Genomic DNA, 21,935 nt, shown 5'->3' with positions numbered 1-21,935 from the left:
ATAATCCATATACTGTATATCAGCACCATGTCACCAGGTCAAATTCCTCGAACATGTAAATATTATTGGTGAATAAAGTTTGTTCTGATTTTACAGCCCGTTGTTACAAAGTTAGTTACAAACATGTCAATAGCAACACAACACAGTAACATAACAGTGTACCACGTCAGCCAACATATCATGGAAACAATCTCACTAGTAAATCCTAGCAATAATCAGTGGAGTAGGTTTTTAGTGTGTTAATGGCTAAAGGCACAAAGCTTATACTGAAACATTGTCACGACTTCCTCCGAAGCTGCCTCCTCTCCTTGTTCGGGCAGGCTTCGGCGTTCGTCGTCACCGGCCTTCTAGCCACTGCTGCTCTTCATCTCATCATTCCATTTGTTTTGTCTTTTTTTATTACACACACCTGGTTCATATCCCCTCATCAGTACCTGTATAAGTGTTCCCTCTGCCCCCTTGTCTTCGTGTGTGATTGTTTATTGTGGAGGTTAGTTTAGCTCGGTGGAGCTCCTTGTAGATTTGTTTCGCCGGGATATTTCACCCGTGTGCCTTGTTGTTTCCCAGTGCGCCTGATTTATGCACAGGAGTGTTTGACGCATTACTGCGTACCGCTGTGTTTTCGGAATAAACCCTTTTATTCTGTGATTTACCCTCCTGCGCCTGACTCCTTCAAAATCACTCACCACAAACATGCCTTATTGCATCATACGGTAGCTATAGCTGGATGTGAATAATGTGAAGTCAGTATCATCTGCCTTGGGACTTGCCTTGCTTGTAATCTTGTATTATGCCTTAGTGATTTCTTAGCTGATTATGGCCCACTTCTCATATGAAGTCTGTGATATGTATACTAATCCATACATAACACTGGATTATGATATGTCATTCTGTTCTTAGGACAAAAAAGATCGTAATTTGTTTCTGATCAAAGAGAGATTTTGAAAGCCTTATTTGACCAGGGAATGACCAGGAGATGTGTGAGGCAGCCACCAGAACTGGACTGTCGGAGAGTGTGGTGGAGGTGAGGGCCATTAATATTTTTGTTTTGTATTCTGTGAACATCAGATAGGGTTTTGTATTTTTCTAATATCTCCTTTGGTTCTGTGCAAAACATTTGGCTTAGGACTACTTAGGAAACTTCCTATGGCCTTACTGATGATTCACCTTTTATATAAGACATTAATTGAAAGCATCTTAACCTTCTGCTTCCTTAGATGGTATGTTTCAGCAGCGTCAAGTCTCAATGCATCCCATCACTCTACAAATCAGAATCCAGAACATTTTACAAAGACACACCCACTATACGACCAGCACCAACAGCTGCTATCAGGTCGAAGGTTCAAAACCCCACTCTGTAGAACAAACAGGGCACACAAGTCACTCATATCAACCAGCTGTAACTCACCACCTACAGTTTACCTATGTATCTATTTGTCTGTCTGACCTTGTCTTGTGAAGTATGTCCTGTGATATTTATGTTGTATTTAAGTGAAGTGGTGAATGTTCTGTGATGTGCCATTATTCCCAAACAAATGCCACTATGGAACTATTAAGTATTCATTAATCCATCGTTGTCGGGCTATTGGATTCCCTCACCTGGTCCCAATGCACTCCCTACCCCTTCCCTTTGGCTAGCTATCAGAGGGTTATGACTTCAAATTCTGAAAGAATAACATGGAAATCCTGGACCCTATCCTCTGCTGTTGTAATAATAATGTTGATTCTTATGTTATTTGAACTTTTTCCAGTAGCTATTTGTGTTTTGCCTCTAGTTTCATATCGCCTGGTAAAACCCAGATTCAAAACACCCCCCACTGCCCCTCTGGTTGTGACACAATACAGATAATTAATGGTATATAAGGGCTCCTTTTTCAATCATCTGCAAGATAAAACGCTGAGTTGGTGGAGCAATATTTTTGTGTCTACTCTTTTAATAAACTATTATGTGTAATTACTCTGATTTGAAAATGTGATGCAGTAGTCTTTACTATTGTGTTGTCTTCCCATTGTTTCCTCTAGAACTGGTTAGGGAATGAAAGAAGAAAACTGTCCTAGAGTCAGGCTGTCCCTCAAAAAAGGTTTGTGCAGGTTTGGCTTTAATTACCTGTTTGCAATTACAAGAGCAAGGCGGGCATTCAAGTATTGTGGACTGTATGCATTTCTCCATCTGACACATATTTCTACTTTGTTTCAAAAAGTAAATGTTTTGTTGTAGAAATGCCTTGATAGAATAGATGGATAAAACAATGTCACTGACATGGTCATGTTTTCTGTTGTATGTCAGGAGTTATGGCAGGTACACAGGGCAAATGGCAGGTATTACCACCTGCCACAACAGCCCATTACAGTGAGGAGGCAGACAAGCTACAGGCAGGAGGTCAGGAGTTGAAGGGAAATCTGAAGGCCTTAAAAGTAAAATATTATTTAAGATGGCTGAAATCAATGGTGGGAATATATACTGTAGGGTCACAATAGTAAATCATGACATTTTGATACTTTTACTTAAAGAAAGTAATATATTTGGATTTGATAGTTGGAGTTAGATTTGAGAGACAGATTTAAGATCCAGAGAACAGGCATTCTTCTTACGAAAGGATTTCAGTCTTTTTGACAACTCTTTTCATATAAGCATTTTTAGGTATTGTCTTTTTTTACATCTAATTTCATTTATTATTTATCTTGTCTATTTCTACATAATGTTTTGTTAGGTTATCGAGTTGGAAGGTATGGGGGTCGACACAGAATTCCTTGTCCACAACCCTGAGGACCCCATACCAGTCAGCACAGCCTCATCTGGGAGGGGAAAGGAATTTGTTGAGGGCCAGGATCTGATCGCCAAGTTTTCTGTACACTTTTCTGGTACACATATTTTACCTTTGGTAACACTTAACCTCAAGCATACAGATGTAGGATATTAATTTGATCACCCTGTTGCAGGATAACTTTTCTGCAATGCAGGACATTTTTAACTTGTAGTGTATTTGAGGTTTGAAAAGGCTTCTGAAGTTTGTAATTTTCACTTAGAAATTTCAGACTTGATTTTCCCTTGCGATAAATGTATCAACCCCCGACAAAATGTCAATTTATTATAATCCACATATCACATTTCCTGTTACTGCAGGATTATTTTCCTTCTGTAGCAAACTGATTCAAATTAAGATCACACACTCATATAGCACTGTCCCTCTTTTATTGTTACATCTAGGCAAACCTGCAGCTTCACAGTCAAAGGGGTTTGACAAGGCTAGGGTGCAAGGAGTACAAGCCTTATTCAATCAGAAGTATAGTATGTACCATTTTATTTGAAATAACTATTAAAATGTACTGTATATCTGTGATTCAACAATTCAATAACGGTCCTGCTCCGCTTTTAAGCAAGCTTAAACCTCTAACATTCACAGGCAGAGTTCTGTATACAAGGGCTGACATAAACATATGTGATAGCTGTGCCTTGTTGGTTTACATTGTTGATATTCAAGCAGTGGTGTAAAGTACTTAAGTAAAAATACTTGAAAGTACTACTTTTTTTTATTCTTTTTTTTTTGTCATTTTAGCAGACGCTCTTATCCAGAGTGACTTACAGTTAGTGAGTGCATACATTTTTTTCATACTTAACTAGTTTTTTTGGGTGTCTGTACTTTACTTTACTATTTATATTTTTGACAACTTTTACTTTTACTTCACTACATTCCTAAAGAAAATTATGTACTTTTTACTCCATTCATTTCCTCTGACACCCAAAAGTACTCGTTACATTTTGAATGCTTAGCAGGACAGAAATGGTCAAATTCACACACCTATCAAGAGAACACGTGGTCATCTCTAATACCTCTGATCTGGCGGACTCACTAAACACAAATGCTTTGTGTCTGAATGATGTCTGAGGGTTGGAGTGTGCCGCTGGCTATCCGCAAATTAAAAAAACACAAACAATTGTGCCAACTGGTTTGCTTAACATAAGGAATTTGAAATGATTTATACTTTTACATTTTTGCAATGACATTTACTTTTGATACTTAAGTATATTTAAAACCAAATACAAGTAGTATTTTACTGGGTGACTTTCACTTTTACTTTTCCTATTAAGGTATCTTTACTTTTACTCAAGTATGACATTTGGGTACTTTTTACACCACTGTATTCAAGTAAGCAGATTTCTGGATTTCTAGATCACTGGTAGAAGCTTGGAATAATGTGTACACTTGATTGTCCTTCACTAAAGCCTTATTTCTGTTTCTGTTTAGATGAAGCAGGTGGACAGGGCAGAGTTCCATATATGGCTGTGGCTGCCAAGAAGGTGGTCATAGAAGTAGAGGGCATGCCGGGTGGGATAGAGTTACAAAAGCCCTCCCAGTATGGCATAGACCAACTATCTTCCATTTTGGAGGCAGGCCATGGCATCAAGTTCACAATAGGTAATATGCAATGAATGCTCTCTACAATGTTTCAATGCAGAATTGTAATGTCTTGGTCATTAAGATGAACAACATTGACATGTACGGTACAGGCAGTGACTTGACCCATTACTTTAGACCAGGGGTGTCAAACTCATTTTAGCTCAGGGGCCACATGGAGGAAAATCTATTCCCAAGTGGGCCGGACCGGAAAAATCATGGTATATATAACTTAAAAACAACAACTTCAGATTGTTTTCTTTGTTTTAATACGATCAACATACAACATAAAGCTGGAGCCTGAGGACAGTGTGTCCAAAATAGTACAAGCACAACATCACTATTAATCATAAAACACGTCAAGTTTATTTGAAAATTCTAAAGAAAAAGAACACACAAACACACAATGCCTCAGTGATTAACAGAACTGTTTCACAGATCACAGAACTATATCAGGGTGTCATTTCTCAGGCAGAAATGTAGATAAAAATAATGAAATCCTGTTCCCCAAACAAGTGCAAGAACCACAGAGTCAAGAATAGGTTAAATATACAAATAAAATAAAAACAATTAAAAACAATAGCACATCAACATAAAAACATATAAACATAAAGCTGGAGCCAGAGGACAGTGTCCAAAAGCACAACATCACTATTAATCATAAAACACCTCAAGTTATTTGAAAGTTCTGAGGACAAAGAACACACAAACACACAATGCCTCAGTGATTCACAGAAGTATATCACAGATCACAGAACTATATCAGGGTGTCATTTCTCAGGCAGAAATGTAGATAAAAATAATGAAATCCTGTTCCCCAAACAAGTGCAAGAACCACAGAGTCAAGAATAGGTTAAATATACAAATAAAATAAAATCAATTAAAAACAATAGCACAACATAAAAACATATAAACATAAATCTGAAAGCGTTGCTCAAACTCCCGTAACAGTCCCGTTATTTTATCTTTGAACCGCTTCATGTCTGCCACATGTTGGGTCGCGCACACATTTTTCAGACAGGGGAAGTGAGCTGCATCACCACCGGCAAGTTGCGTCTCCCACAATGACAGCTTCAACTTGAAAGAACGTATGCTGTCATAATACTGCGTGACAACTTTGTTGCGCCCTTGCAGCTGTTTGTTCAAGTTATTCAGGTGCTCTGTAACATCCACCATAAATGCAAGGTCCTGCATCCATTCTGCGGAATGAAATTCTAACACTGGTTTGCCCTTTTCTTCCATGAACTGTTCAATTTCTTCTCGTAAATCAAAGAAACGCCTCAGCACAGCACCTCGGCTTAACCATCTTACCTCAGTGTGGTATGGCAGGCCATAGATGTGGTCTTTCTCTGAGAAGGCTGTCAAACTGACGGTGATTCAGGCTTCTGGATCGGATGAAATTAACAGTTTGGATGACCACCTTCATGACGTTATCCATCTTTAATGACTTGCAACACAAAGCCTCCTGGTGCAAAATACAGTGAAAAGTCAAAAAATCACGTCCTCCATTTGCAGATTGCACTTTCTCTCTGAACTTTGTCACAACGCCTGCTTTTTTCCCGATCATTGAGGGCGCACCATCTGTAGCCAGGCTGACAGCGCGGGACCAGTCCACTCCGACCCTGTCCAGCGTGCCGACGAGTGCGGTAAAAATATCAGCTGCTGTCGTTGTATCTGTCATCGGCACCAACTCCATGAACTCCTCGGTGACGGTCAATGTGTCATCAACTCCGCGGATGAAAATGGCCAGTTGTGCAACATCTGTAATGTCCGTGCTTTCATCAATTGCAACTGAAAACGCAATAAATGACTTTACTTTTTGCTTCAACTGGCTGTCCAAATCCACTGAAAGATCGGAAATCCTGTCTGCAACTGTGTTTCTTGTCAGGCTGATATTTGCAAAAGCCTGCCGCTTTTCAGGGCACACAATCTCCGCTGCCTTCATCATGCATGTTTTTACAAATTCACCCTCACTAAATGGTTTTGAAGCCACTGCGATTTCATTAGCAATGAGGTAGCTAGCTTTCACTGCAGCGTCACTGATGTCTCGGCTGTGAGTAAACACAGACTGCTGTTTCTTCAGACCCGCCAACAGTTCATTCACCTTCTCTCATCTCCGCTGTCCTTGAAAGTTGTCATATTTGTCGGCATGAAGACTCACATAGTGGCGACGAAGGTTATATTCTTTCAGCACTGCAACATGCTCTGAACACACCAAACATACAGCTTTCCCATTCAATTCCGTGAAGAAATAGGATGACCATTTTTCTTGGAACACTCTGCACTCTGCGTCCACTTTTCTATTTTTTGACAGAGACATATTGGGGAAATGAGGGTGCCAAAGCACATAATGTTAAAAGTAGAAGCCGTAATAAATATCGCTGGCAAAACAAAGTAGCTCATTGGCTGCACGTGCTTGACCTACTTGCTCTGCCCCGGTATAAACAGTTTGCTTGCTTAACACAATTGCTATTGAGCCATCCAGTGGATGCAATTGGAACAGCAGTTTATTTTATTGAAAAATTGCAGCACATTTTGATACTTTACAAAATATATATATATATTTTTTTTTTATCATCTCGCGGGCCGGATTAAACCCGTTTGCGGGCCTGATCCGGCCCGCGGGCCGGACGTTTGACACCCCTGCTTTAGACAATCGGGACATTCCCTTTGAACAGATACCCATTGTGTTCCTAATGTTTTGTAAACTCAGTGTAATTGTATGGTATGTAGCTAGAGTATGTATGTTTTGTATGTTACAAATGATGTTTGGCTTAGTTCAAAACTAAATTCCAGATAAACAACAGCTCTGCACCTGACTTTGCACAGCAAATGTGTTCTGCATGACAAAAGAGTAAAAGATAAAGGAGTAATTGTAGTCAATGACCAGAATCTTTGCTGGCATAGAAAGAGTCAGTTCAGAATTAGAAATTGGGTAAATGTGTGGAAACTCATTTTCCACACTACATAATGAATGAGGTGTTTCAGTGCAGACACTATATTAAAAACATTTTCAAAATGTATAATATAATATAATATGCCATTTAGCAGACGCTTTTATCCCTAGCGACTTACAGTCATGTGTGTATTAATTTTTACGTATGGGTGGTCCCGGGGGATCGAACCCACTACCTGGCGTTACAAGCGCCATGCTCTACCAATTGAGCTACAGAGGACTACCAATGTACTGTGAATGTAGCCAACAAGTCAACCTGTATTTTGTCTTTGATTATGAAGAACATACTGTATTACCCTACAATTTATCACTTCGTTATTGTGTCTCTGTATTTCTTTTCTTCCAGACATACACAGACATCCTTGCAATTGCAATGAACTACATTATTACTTAGCCACAATTAATAGTTTTTAAATAAAAAATGTTATTCAACATTGTGTTGGGTGTAATTACATTGATAGATCTAGTGAACATTAGATAAGCAACACTGAACTGCACTGGTTGGGCGTGACGGAGAGAAGTTGTCACTACAAGCCTTACATCAAAGTTGCCTGAAGCTGAATGGAACTATGCCCTGACCAGTTATTCAAAATAAAATCCTTGTGTCTCATTTACATAAGGTTGGTTAACTTACCAGCATGGACCCAAAACAAACACATTCTTCACATTTATAAACTACCTTTTTTAAGTTTCATTGCAACCATGGTGTTAATTTTTACTGAAGCATTACAGTATATCAAATAACATGACAATGATCCACATCATATGGGTCAGACGGTCCTATACAACTTTGCTCAACACGTTATACCCCAGAGGGTGTAAATAAAACCTTTAAAAGGTTGGTATGACTTGTATTATTATGATAGGGTACTAAAAGCTATTAGCCAGAAACTTAAACCATGCTTGAAACGGAGCAAGCCATTCGGCTATATGGTAAAATCATGTGGCACAATGGAACGAGCCACAATGGAAAGTTATGGTGTAGTTTACAATGCACTGCTGGAATGGGTTATGTGTATATTCAATTCATTAAATGATTGTCATCGATACACTGGGTCACATTTATTTGGATAGTCTGGATTTTCCATCTGTAGATGCTCTACAGACTATCCAAATAAAGTGTTACACTGTAACCTTATTCATTTTGGCAAACAGAGACAAGTCATACTGTAGTAGGATGTCAATGGGATTGAGTAACAAAAGCATGCTCCTGGTCTCCCGGAGTGTTTTATTACTGTTTCTTTCAATCACTGGTGCAATTTTTTACATGTATGTGGTACATTTTCATAACTATTAGCACATAAATCAACAGATCATCAAAATGGGAAATTTTTCAAAACAAGTACATTTTCAATTGACTGAGTACAACAAACATATTCACAAAGTCACTTGTTCTCTGCACCAAATCAATCCTACAATTGGCATACATATTACATCTAAGTATCTGCTTTTCACAATACATTATTCACATAACTTTTGATATGATTTTCTTGTCATTTGTTAAAATACATACTAAATATGACTTAATCAATTTGCTCCAAACTGTATTTAACTGTAACCAGTTAGGAAGGCAAAACCCATTTGAGTGTAGATTTGAGTGTAGAGTGGATTATGCAGTGTGAAGTATTGGCACACAGGTATAATAAATAATAATATGCCATTTAGCAGACGCTTTTTTTCAAAGCGACTTACAGTCATGCGTGCATACATTATTATTTTTTTGTGTATGGGTGGTCCCGGGGATCGAACCCACTACCTTGGCGTTACAAGCGCCGTGCTCTACCAGCTGAGCTACAGGTCAGAAGACTTAATGTAGAATAGATTAAGCAGGGGACGGGGGAACTCATGTTTCTGGGATATGCAGTGAAAAGGGGCAGGTGACAGCAGGAGTTGGTGATAAGAGTATAAAGTAACAGGGAGTAGCTATGCAGATCCAAGAGATTGTGGGACCAGGACACAGCACACAGTAGAGTATAGGAACGTGGCAGTCATGACTGGTAGGGCTAAACCAGACAGAAAGCGGTGTTTAGAGATGGGATAAAACCTTAGGTCAGATATGTAGCAACTACTTACGCTACTTGATGTTGCTCTACGAGAGTTTCCACGTATCTCTCCTGCCAGGTAAGGAACAACGTCCTCTTGTCTGTGAGGGTCTCCTTTATCTGAGGGGTCCAAACTTCTGTTCACCTTCCCACCCATGGGCCAGACTACACTCAATCATAGGACTGACAGAAGAGAAAAGTATTCAGTCTAGACTTGATGTTGAGACAGTCTGATTCTCTCACATCGGCAAACCATTCCATAAAGAGGAGCTCTGTAGGAGAAAGCCTTGACTCCAGCTACTGAAGCCCTGCTTCCAATTCATCTGATTGAATTAGCAGAAAAGGATCATTACATATTAACAAAAATTATGAGCAGAACACATAGAATCTAACCTGGAATGCTGTTTAGCAGCACCATCAACTCCTCCTTACATTTTTACATTTTAGTAATTTAGCAGACGCTCTTATCCAGAGCGACTTACAGTTAGTGAGTGCATACATTTTCATACTGGCCCCCCGTGGGAAACGAACCCACAACCTTGGCGTTGCAAGTGCCATGCTCTACCAACTGAGCTACAGGGGACTCCTTTGCCTCGGTTTCCTCCTTCAGGACCTTCTGCCGACAGAGTTGTATTGCTGGTGCTATAACATATGAAGGTGAACATACATTTCATGTATTGTTTAAAATACATCAGCGCTTTTTTTTGCAAAATGATTTCAACACAATCCTGAACAACGGGTCGTCTCAATACTTAACTGATTTCCATTTCTACATTTATACCTTGCTTCTCCCTGACCCTGGCTGCGTAGTTGAGGGCATCGGTGAGGGTGTCAACACGATGAGATGGTGTCATCTCTTTTGTGATCTTCCCACATTTTCTAAGGTAGGACCACAACCTCTCCATTTGTTCTCCGTCAGCCCACTACCAGTCACATACCTGGTACCATCAGTGACCTGAAATGTAAAGTACAATCAGAAACCATAATGAGCATTACAATGTGTGATGATGATTAATTAATTAAGGGACTAGGACAAATTAAAACTAGCTGTTTCTTAATATTGCTAGGGCAACTGTGCAACTACAAAGAATTGGTGTTCAACAGAATAAATGATCAAGAAAAAGTTTTATTCATTAACTGACAGTCAGCATCATGAGCAGAGGCATGAAAGGCTGGCACTGCAAATGTAGTGTCCACCACCAGATCGGGATTGTTTTCTAAATGTCCAAATAATTTATAGTGTAGGAGCAGTTATTTTGTGCATTTTTGTGTAAAATATTTCTTATGATTACAAAGCAGGTATGGAGCAAAATGTTTCAAGCCATTCATAAAACCGTATCTGTCATAAACCGTCGTGGATGTGGTGGAGGAGTCAAGCGCAGGAAGCAGAGGTTTAGTCCAACAAGACTTTTAATAGTCTCAAATGCAAGATAACAAACCCCGACCTCGATAACACGAAGTGGCGAGGGAAAATTACGCACACGCGTAAAACACTAAACATGGAAAAATGACACGGAAAACAAACACGTATCATATACAAAGTGGCAACGGAAAAACAACACACAAATACCCTAGATTACAACACGGAACTTATAAGACACGTAATCAACTCTCAAACAGACACAGGTGTGACAGACAGACAAAAGCAATCAAACTCAGAAACATAGAGCGGTGGCAGCTAGTACTCCGGGGACGGCGAACGCCGAAGCCTGCCCGAACCAGGAGGAGGAGCAGCCTCGGCCGAAACCGTGACAGTATCAAGCGATTCATGAATCTCTTACTACAGGGTGGTGGTTAAATATGAAATACATTATCTAATGTATTATAATAGCTAACATAGATTGTTCTATCAATTTTTCCTGTAAATGAGGCTTCAGCTGGCATGCAATGTCTTAGCGAAGAAACGTTGTGATGTTTGGTCCCTGCATTGCTTTCAGGTCCCCCAGCAGGAACACAGGATTTGCAAGCCTGAAATGACAGTTCAACATCAGTCATCGTAGCCAATGTTATATATAACTAAAATACATCAGCTATACATCAGCTACACATCTGAAACATCCATTCATCCATCCTTCCTTCCTTCCATCCATCCATCCATCCATCCACATGCATCCATCGACATACTTCTCTCCTCTCTTCAGGTTCAGGAACTTCAGCGGATGCTCGTGCCTGCACGCCATCCCAAACACACCAGTTATGTCCAGTTTCTGGGTTTTGGGTTTGGATTGCAGTGCCTCCCCGGCTTGAAATCCCAGGCACCCCTGTAAAATGAAGTGAAAAAAAGTCACATTCACTAAGCAGTTGATGTTTCATCCAATCTGTTCAATTAAAAAAAAAATTATAGTCAGAATAGTCCAATGGTAGAGTTGCATCACCAAGGATAAATGGCTTCTCCTGATGTCAAACAAACCTTTAAACTTCTCCAACATTAGCCCAGCTGTTTGTAATACACACAAACACATGTCACACAGACGAGGGCTAGTGAAACTAACTGATTGTGAGATACATCCCATTCTTCAAAATCCAGTATACCTCAGTTGGTGTGTCTGATGCTCCTCCTACAAAGCAGTCAACTTTGTCTTGGTCACAAAAGAACTGCCCAGCATGTTTGGGACCCTCAATGCTGGTCCCAGACAATCTTTTTCTTGGAAGACAATCTTTTTCCCAAATAGGCCATCAACTGCAATAATTTGATGACCGTTTTCCTTTAAAATAATAATGCAAATAATTAATTATACAAAATTATTAGGGATACAGGGAATGGACATTTGCAAGGGTATTACTTAAACCCTTATGCTCTTTGGGAAACATAGGTAATTTACGCTGTAGTTTCTTCGTGAATGTATCTGTAAATCGGTAGTATCCACTAAGCAGATGATTGGTCCACCTAGCTTTACCAAAGCCCCGTTATCCAGCGTGTTGTGGATCCAGACAGGCCTTCATGGCAACCGTAGCGGCCACCCACAAAACTTTGCCCTGTCTGGCAATCCCATACTTTACCTGTTTCCACCTCCCACGACTTGGACGAAGGGTTGGGTTTTTGAGAGGCTTGCAATGGTATTGCCGCATAACATTACTACTGTTTGGCAAGGCAATGATAGAATATATATAAGAAAGACAACAGAAGTTGGATATATTTCCCCTTATAAATTATGAACAACACTGAATGCAAATAAGAATCCTAGCTTACTGAGACTTTATAGTTGTTCCTTAATTGTTATCATTGACATACCTGTGGACAGAGGACACTTTGTTCCATCCGAGGTCAGTGGCGCCAACTTCCTGACAGTCTCTCGTTCAAACTGCCAGTGTTTGAACTCCTCAAATGATTCATTTGTGAGCTTTCGGTAGAGCTCAACTGTCTGTAGATTGAAAAATAAATAGAAAAACTACTCCTCATAGTAAAAAACACTTGATTTCTAATTTAAAATACAATAACTACTTTCCAGCATGCATTGGATGTATGGAAAGCCAAGGTAATCCCCCTCAAAGACATCCCACACTCCAGCTGCAGGGCTGCAAACTGGCGCAGGAGGTCCACTGAAATTGCTGTTTGCGGCAGATGTGTGTGTGTGCAGATGTGTGTGTGTGTGTGGAGGGGGGCAGGCCAGAGTCTGTAGCGGATCAGGGTGACAGGTTCCAGCTCACAGCTGCAAAACTGCAGCCAGACGTCATGAGCTCTTCCTGAAATGAGGACATTCCATTTCTTAGATTGCATTGCTAAACATTACATCCGATGTTGGTGAGATGCCTGTCTCTTAAGAACTTTCAAAATGACACCGTATTTTCATCATAACACAGTGAACAGGGTTATGGTAAACTAGATCAAATGAAATCAAAATCAAAGTTGTCATTTGTGCAGGAATACAGCGTAGTGTGCACAATACAATGAAATAAGTAGATAACTACAGTATATTAAGTACAGTACAGTAGTTGCCATAGAGCAAAGAGTCAGTTCAATTTTCATCAACAGTCTTATGGCTTGGAGGGAGAAACTGTCTCTGAGCATGGTGCTGCTCCACTTGATGCTCTGATACAGTTTGCAAGATGGTAAAAGAGCCAGATGTCTTAGTTTCCAATTTTGATATAAGGCCTATCTCTAACGTCAACAACTGTCAGAAGACGGTTGTACTGGCTGTGACAGTCATGGTCATCTTGTCTCCTCCACTCCCATCGTAGGCCCACCGGGACACATGGGATGAACTGCCCTGACTAAGACAGACAGACAGACACAAAGTTGCTGTAGAACAGACTACAGTAGCTGCAGATTTGAAACTACACTATCAGGGGGATATTTCATTGCACAAGTTGTTAGAAAACTCCAAATCAACTCTGTGCTTGGCACGACAGATTTAGCCACATTTACTTTACTGCTGCAGGGTGAGTCGTCGTTATAGAAACTGAACTGTATGTACACGATCAACATTTTTGACTGGGAAGCCATTTTTTTTGGGCCAGAAGTTGACAGGTTTGTTGACAGTACATAAAATACATGACCTTCCATAACTCCAACTGTTAGACAATGTTGGGAGTGCTGTGTGTTCTCACAGCACAGGTGGCACAGAAATATTTATCTGAGCCACAATCCCCACAGCGCCATAGCTCAGCCTTCTCCAAAACTCTACATACACTACAGATGGCGTTGGGTGGAGAACATTCCAGCTCCAGCTATCACCCCTCTAGTCGGGTCTCTGTAAACCAGCCTGGCTCTTTTTCTTCTAAAAGATGGCATCTGTAAAGAAAAGCAAGACAATGACAACTAAGTTTGATTTATTCTAAATTAAGATATAATATGAATTACATTTAAATGATCTGATACATAGGACACATCATTATCTACATAACTATCTACTGTATCATAATGCATGACTAGTGCTTCTGCATCTGCATTGCTTGCTGTTTGGGGTTTTAGGCTGGGTTTTCTGTATAGCACTGTGACATCTGCTGATGTAAAAGGGCTTTATAAATCAATTTGATTGATTGATTGATAGATAGTGGAGTTACTTTGCCTTCACTAAATTATTTTCTTATAGGGTATCTAAAGACAGTTATGGGTGGGAAGTTGTGCTTCGCATGTACATTAACTAGTCTGAAATGCCTCCAGACAGGTGTTGACTCATCTTTGTGCTTCAACAAGCATGGGACAGGAATATTTTGGGCATCTTGGCTAATGGATGATTATTGTTGGAATTGTTATAATGTACCATCTAATACTTGTCTAGTCCAGTGGATCTCAACCTTTTTTGGTAATTGTAGGCCCAATCGCATCTTGCTCTGCCCATAGTGCCTCCAAAGTACACCCTCATATGCATTTTAAATGTCATCATTTGAAATGAGTCTTTCTAAGTACCCACTTTGGATATTGGTTCCTGGTTATATGAATGGTGTAAGCATTGGCTAGAGAGAGTTTAAATCAATTCGAGAAAGTGTACTATTGCACACTTCGGGAAAAATATGGATATTTAAGACAGACAGGACACGCAGCCTAGCACCTAAAACAGTAAATGACACCATGCCATGGTTCCCGGGAAATTTAAGCCGAAAAGACTGCTAATGCAAAATTGCAAATCCTTTTAAATGGATTACATATTCAAATCGAATTGCACTCATGACATGTTTTTCCCTACTATGGGTCATATTAGCGGGCTATCCCGGGGTAAAAACACTTTTTAAAATCCATTAGATTAGCTTTTTAAATCACAGTTTAAAAAAAATAAGAAAATAAAGATTCATTACCTTTGACGAAGGGAAAGGACGTCAGAAGATCTTGTAGTTTTAGTTACAGCACAATAAAAATGGTCATTACCGCCACCAACGTATATGGGGTGTAATAACAGCCGCGGTTGATACTTTTTGCCTACTCGGAAATTACGATATGAAACGTTGATTTCAACCTTCTGACCAACTAGTGGGTCAGGCGGCGCCCAACTGTCTGATTCATATAGCGTGATTTCTGATGATTGTTCTCGATTATATCGACTGATTGGTTCTGTATCGGGTGGTTTTTCAGTGTGCGAGTGTCTCCCATACAAATTAGATCTGAGGAGTCACGCACTTGACGTCGGCAGGAAGCGGAGGCTCGGCGTATCAGCGCAGCGTGACTGACTAGATCAGAACACATCCTCTTCAAATAATAATGTACAAGACATTTTGAGATAAAAAGGCGCACGTAACGACGACTCACCGCTATTTCGAGAGACACAAACTGGAGGTTTTAGATAACCTACATGAGCCAAATGCGCTTCTAAAAACGGGAATTCTCATCCTCCGGGGATGGCATGTCCACCGTAGCATGAACGCATCACATCCAGCGGCTCTGCCTCATTTCGGAACACCTTTTGCCTGGCTGTCCTCGGAACGCTGTGGCAAGCCTTTGAGAGGGGAGGGAAAGCCGCAAGTGGATATCAGAATGTGTTTCATCGCTGTTTAGCAATGGAAGCTGCTGGAATTGGTGAAGGGGCAGTGTATACTCGTGGATATCACCGGACACCGAATAAGCTTGTTCTCGAAATAATTATTAGCGTTGCATCCTCGATTACTTTTGCAATGTCAAAATCAAGGAGATCCTCTTGAGGCTTAAAGTATGCACGGACATTGGCACATCAGTCAAAATCGCCTATCAAGGCACAATATTTACCAGTTTTTATCCATCATTGTAAATAATTTAACTTAATACACCTGCTGTCCTCACTGAAATATGGTTAGAACCAAATGTATTTCATAGCGCATCAAATGCAAATTCGTTATACGATGTCTCAACCAGATTTACGCTAAATCCTGGTGCGGAACCGCGGGAACTGAGTTCTGACCATCTGCATCTCGCCTTGGGAAGAACCTGTCACCATCGAAGTGGATATGTTGACATTAACGTAAAGATGGGTTTAGTTTTCGGTCTCTTGTGGCTGTTCAACATCTTTTTGGAGGGCATTCATTGCCAAGGAGTGTATGGTAAGCCAATGCATTTCTAAATACCCAACAGTTATGATTAATACCAACTTGACCTTGTGAAAATGGAGTCGAATGCAAAATATGTTGTACAGTGTATCTTTGTTTCTGGAGGCTATAATAGCCTATGACTTGCCCACAATATAGTTGACTACAACAGGTATGTCATCATTACATTTAAAGACGGTGGCTCGCTCAAACCACAGGTGCTCTCAAGGCATTAGGCTATTCGAACCAATGTAGCATTGGCACTGTTTCCGAACTTCTAAAAAGATACATCTCATCATCAGTGGTGGTATTTATATTCCACCAGCGCGTTTGTGCGTGCATTAAAGCGACTGGTCTTAACACCAACCCACGACCGATTGTAGAGCCTCAATCTACCACCTAAGGCAGCACAAGCCTGGCAAAGGCATCAATAGAGCCTCAATCTACCACCCAAGGCAGCACAAGCCTGGCAAAGGCATCAACCTCGAATCTGATGTATAGAGCTGATGGAATCATGTCCTTATGCCTATATATCTAAATGTTGGATTTCATCAAGCTGAATGTTTTGAGAAAAGGATAGCCTATATTGGACATTGAAATGTGAGAGTAATGTTAAATGAGCAATAATGTAATTGTGGAACTTTAAAACCAAGACCCAGAAATGGTCTTGAAATAGTGTTTCATTACACCATTTCATTACCGATTTAATAATCATTAGCTCAATGTCGTTCCCAGAGACTAATACTTTTACAAGATCAGATTACTGGTAGTGAGAATTTGGCCCCCAGAATCTCTTGTCAGTCCATGACTGCAACTGGTGGCCTATCTCCAGGGCTATTCCTCATTTTGTGTCATATTTGATCCACTGTTCAACTTAATGCATGATCAAATCAAAATGTATTTGTCACATGCTTCGTAAACAACATGTGTAGACTAACAGTGAAATGCTTACTGATAGGCCTTTCCCAACAATGCAGAGATAAAGAAAATACAGAAATAATAGAAAAGTAATAATAAATACACAGAGTAACGATAACTTGGCTACGTACATGAGATACCAGTACAGAGTGGATGTGCAGAGGTATAAGGTAATTGAGGTAGATATTGTATGAACATATAACTAGGAATAAAGTGACTAGGCAACAGGATATATAATAAACAGTAACAGCAGGCAAAAAGGGGCAATAGACCAGGTAGCTATTTGGTTAACTATTTAACTAACTATTTAGCAGTGTTATGGCTAGAAGCTATTCAGGGTCCTGTTGGTTCCAGACTTGGTGCATCGATACATTTACATTTTTACATTTTAGTCATTTAGCAGACGCTCTTATCCAGAGCGACTTACAGGAGCAATTATGGTTAAGTGCCTTGCTCAAGGGCACATCGACAGATTTTTCACCTAGTCGGCTCGGGGATTAGAACCAGAGACCTTTCGGTTACTGGCACAACGCTCTTAACCACTAAGCTACCTGCCTCCCCATATACCACTTGATTTGAAATACAATGGTGGCCAATAGCCAGCTGCCAGAGTTGGGCATGAATCTGTGGTACTGCCTGTGGTTATGAATGAGCCAAGTGCACTATCACCTGTGCCATAAAGGTTCAGACCTCTTGGCATTGACTGTAGTCCACTCACACATACAGGGAGTATACACTATTCCCCCTGTCTTGAGAAGCTCCCTATGTACAAATCCCAATGCAAACGGGGGAACACTTTTAACAAAGGCCTGAGAGGCCATTAGGGCTATCCAACCACTGCCGCCAGTGTAGCAATTGCTGGACCACGTCTTGAATAAGCTATTCTGTGGAGACAGGTCGAGGGCACTACCAACAAGTTCCAGACTTTTGGCAGAGGCTGTGGTATACATTGCTCACCCACAGGGAGGCCACAGTATTGTTTTGCCATATGTTACACGAGACCCAACCTTTATGAGTGGTTTCCTACTGGAATGTGGCTGACGTATTATGTTTATTTATATATATATATTTTTGGTACAAAGTGACTTTGGGGTACAAAAAACATATGTGCATTTATTCCTGTCTTCCTGCCTTCAGTCCTCTCATCTCAGCAGATCCTACCCTTGTTGTAATGGGACTATCTAGGCCTAGGGTACCATGTAAAAAGATGGGCAACCAACATAGTTTCTAACAATGTAGGAGTCCATTAATCAAGTATTTGAATGCACTGAAAACAGTGTTTATTGTTAAATGTACACATTAATACATTGTGTTCATCTACAAAATAAAATAAAAACATTTAATTGAACTTTGTGCGAACTATTTCCAAATTTGGAGTATATATATTTTTTAAACATTAACAACCAAAACTGTCTGACAGGGTAGTACAAATATAGTGAGAAAATACTAAACATGCAAAACAGATTCAATAAAAGATGCTAAAATATTAATTAACAAACGAACAAACAGGAAATTGGTCCATGATTTACCTTCGACAGATTTCGTGAATATCCTCCTGAGAACCAAGGAAAATATTGTTTTTCCTAAACAATACATCTCTACTGCATTAATTTTAAAAGTGATTAAAATTAGAAAGTTATGAGGATTTCTGGTTGAAGTCACTCTACATTCCTCCACAATAGGGTGTTATACCAACATATATATGCATCCAGTAAACAAACAGCTTGCACATTGTAAACAACTCTCCTAAAAACCACACGGATCATAGTCAGTTGGAAATGTAGAAATCTGATCGCAAATATTCTAAAAATAACGAATTAGTCCATTGAGAGGTTGTGATGCCTAACTCTAGCCTCCTTGGGGGTCTATGAACATCCTAGCCGTATTACAACATTATGTATTATGATGTTGCTTAAAGGAAAGATGATTGGTTATGTTACAGGGAACCATCTGGATTAGAGGAAATGTATGAATCTTTTTCTTATACCTTCTTCCTTTGTTTCGTGCACTTAAATGTACTTCTATAATAGTAATGTAGGACCATAAATAACATCAGGCCGTATCTTAGTTTGATGATCATGTTGTTGGCTGAATGCAAACTTTGAGTGTATTCAAGGTTTAAAAAGGTTTCTTAAGTTTGTAAATTCCACTAAAAAATGTCAGACTTCATTTGCCCTAACGAAAAAGGTATCAACCCATATAAAAAAAGATCCATTCATTATAATCCACAAAAAAATCACATTTCCTGTTGCTGCAGGATTATTTTCCTGCTTTGTGAAACTGGCTCAAATTAAGATATGGCATCTGTTATTTATTTTTATACAGTGAATACATAAGGAACCATTGTAGGTTGCAACATTGTTACTGTCTGCACGTCTTTATCTGTAGGCAAATGTTTGCCAAAAGAATTCATTATGTGATCAAGTCAAATTTCATTAACAAGAAACTTCAGGATGTAATGCAAGTATCTGGGTGAAAATGATGGAGTCAACATCTTTTTTTCCTCACAGACCTGCCAAAATCATTAAGACTCACTCCTTGGTCCCTAATTGCAATATTACTGCTTTTAAATGGATTCAGAGGCTTTGACGGATAATGGTACACCTTACTACTTTCATTTGGTTGGTCTGAAAGCAGGTACATTTTTAATCCATCTCTTTTTGTAATCCTCATTTTGTGTTTTATTGAAGATCAAGTAGAAATGTAAACTTAAATGAACAAAGACCTGAATTAATTGTCAACCTGGAAGGATATAGTGGTGCTAATGTTTACCTTTGGAGTGCTGGCACGAGTATGGTGTCAGAGTATAGTGTCAAATCTTACCAGAATTTGTATAGGTTATATGTTCATACCTTGTCAGGAAATCATACCTTCTTTAAAGCTGTGTAGCATTGAGAATCTTTTGTAGAAAACTAAGATTGTGATTTTTACAGTGTCTTGTAGTTTTCAGTAATTTACTGCCGTCACAGTAGGCATACATAATTTACATTTGCTGCTGAGAATGATTTAATTGCAGCTCACTTTAAATGCAGTATGTCAAATCTCTGCAGCATTCAAATATAGTTGTATAGCTTTCCTTTTCTTTCAATGCTTTTGAAGTCTACAAAACCTTGAACATGTCTGCTCAGTGGGTATTTTTTCATGGCCTAGACCCGAATTTGACTTCTAAGGTATTCAAATTAATGTTGATTGCGAAAGATGAGGATTTGTTGCCTTTCTTAGTTCTTCCTCCACAGACACCTTCACCAATTATCTTGCATCCAGGCCCCCTCATTCTCTAGCAGTTGGACTGGAACCATATTCAAATGAGTCCTCTCTCACCCACCTGCTTCTATCTATCCTACAAATTCTCAGAGAGGTAGACTTGATCCATGGGTCATATACTGTGTAGCCTCAAGTTCAGGCTCCCTACACTTGGGAGTATGGTAACGCGAGACTATAGATACTATGTGACTGAATAAAGGCAGGCAAAATTCATTCAGACTTCTCTACACACATCTTGAATCCTTTTCACGGTACGGTGGCGTCACCTCTGCCTCATGGAATCGACACAACTTGCAATTCGTAACCACGGGCTGTAGCGCTACCTGATTCCCCAGTCACATTCATTTAGTTAATCGCCTAGAGAACACGCTGCAACGAACAGAAGTATACGCTCCTATATGGACCGTTCGGCTCAGTTCAAGTAAAAATATAGCATTTCTCGAAGGCATCCGATCAGTCTGCAGTCTTTCAGTGGGTGGTGTGAACATTGACCCCTGAGACTGAATGCTTCAAGTAATTCTTCCATGCTGAAACACAACACTGTACAGAATGCCTCCTTTGTGCTGCAGTACTGTACTGTAGGTTAAACGATCTGCAGACTGGGGAATGAAAATGTCCCTTTGATAATTTCCATGAATCCTTTAGCTGTGATGAGGCTTTAGCTACAGTATGTACAGCAGAAAATATATAGTTCACAGGACAAACAATCCTTCAAGGATTCCATTCGCTAGCCTCTGCAAACAAAAATAGTAATCATTCACGAGAAAAGCGTATTTTAAAGCGGCTTCTCCCCAGCCGTTAGGCATCTATTATTAAGGCACTTCAGCATTCATTGCTCAGCATTACAGGGACTGCCGTGATTAAAATCGCTGGCGATGCTGGGTCAGTGAAAAAAACCCCAATGCATATGCTGTACTAGTGGGTAAATCCCATCGCTCTGGGATCAGGTCGAAGGAGATCACTATTTGACGTCAGAAGTAGGGCTGTGAAGGTCATGGAATTTTGGATGACGGTAATTGGCCAGTCAAATGACCGCAGTCTCCCTAATAACTGTTCAAATAGCAACAAAAAAAAACATACACTGAGTGTACAAAACATTAGGAACACGTTTCTACTATTGAGTTTCACCCCCTTTTGCCCTAAGAACAGCCTCAATTTGTCAGGGCGTGGACTACAAGGTGTCAAAAGCATTCCACAGGGATGCTGGCCCATGTTGACTCCAACGCTTCCCACAGTTATGTCAAGTTGGCTGGATGTTCTTTGGGTGGTGGTCCATTCTTGATACACACGGGTAACTGTTGAGCGTGAAAAACCCGGCAGCTGTACAGTTGTTGACACACTCAAACCGGTGCGCCTGGCACCTACTACCATACCCCGTTCAAAGGCACTTCAATCTTTTGTCTTGCCTATTCACCCTCTGAATGG

The 21,935-nt window shown here is 40.0% G+C and overlaps 2 protein-coding genes across 2 annotated transcripts in view; one reads left to right on the top strand and one right to left on the bottom strand.

The window, feature by feature from the left end:
- LOC311103132 (transcriptional repressor protein YY1-like) overlaps nt 1-21,935 on the bottom strand; it is a 964,063-nt gene that overhangs the window by 588,459 nt on the left and 353,669 nt on the right. The gene's annotated exons all lie outside the window — the stretch shown is intronic.
- Nucleotides 16,154-21,935, top strand: part of LOC311103120 (MAM domain-containing glycosylphosphatidylinositol anchor protein 2-like) — a gene marked incomplete at its 3' end in the record, with an annotated part of 221,901 nt that continues 216,119 nt past the window's right edge. The window contains exon 1 of the mRNA XM_084144660.1: nt 16,154-16,343. Coding sequence (XP_084000786.1) covers nt 16,271-16,343 — 73 coding nt within the window. The 5' untranslated portion in view covers nt 16,154-16,270. The remainder of the gene's footprint in view (nt 16,344-21,935) is intronic.

Source organism: Coregonus lavaretus (genome assembly GCF_964263955.1).
Source record: "Coregonus lavaretus genome assembly, chromosome: 27".
Lineage (NCBI taxonomy): Eukaryota > Metazoa > Chordata > Actinopteri > Salmoniformes > Salmonidae > Coregonus > Coregonus lavaretus.
Note: the sequence above shows the minus strand (reverse complement) of the source record. Positions and strands in the feature narration are given on the sequence as shown.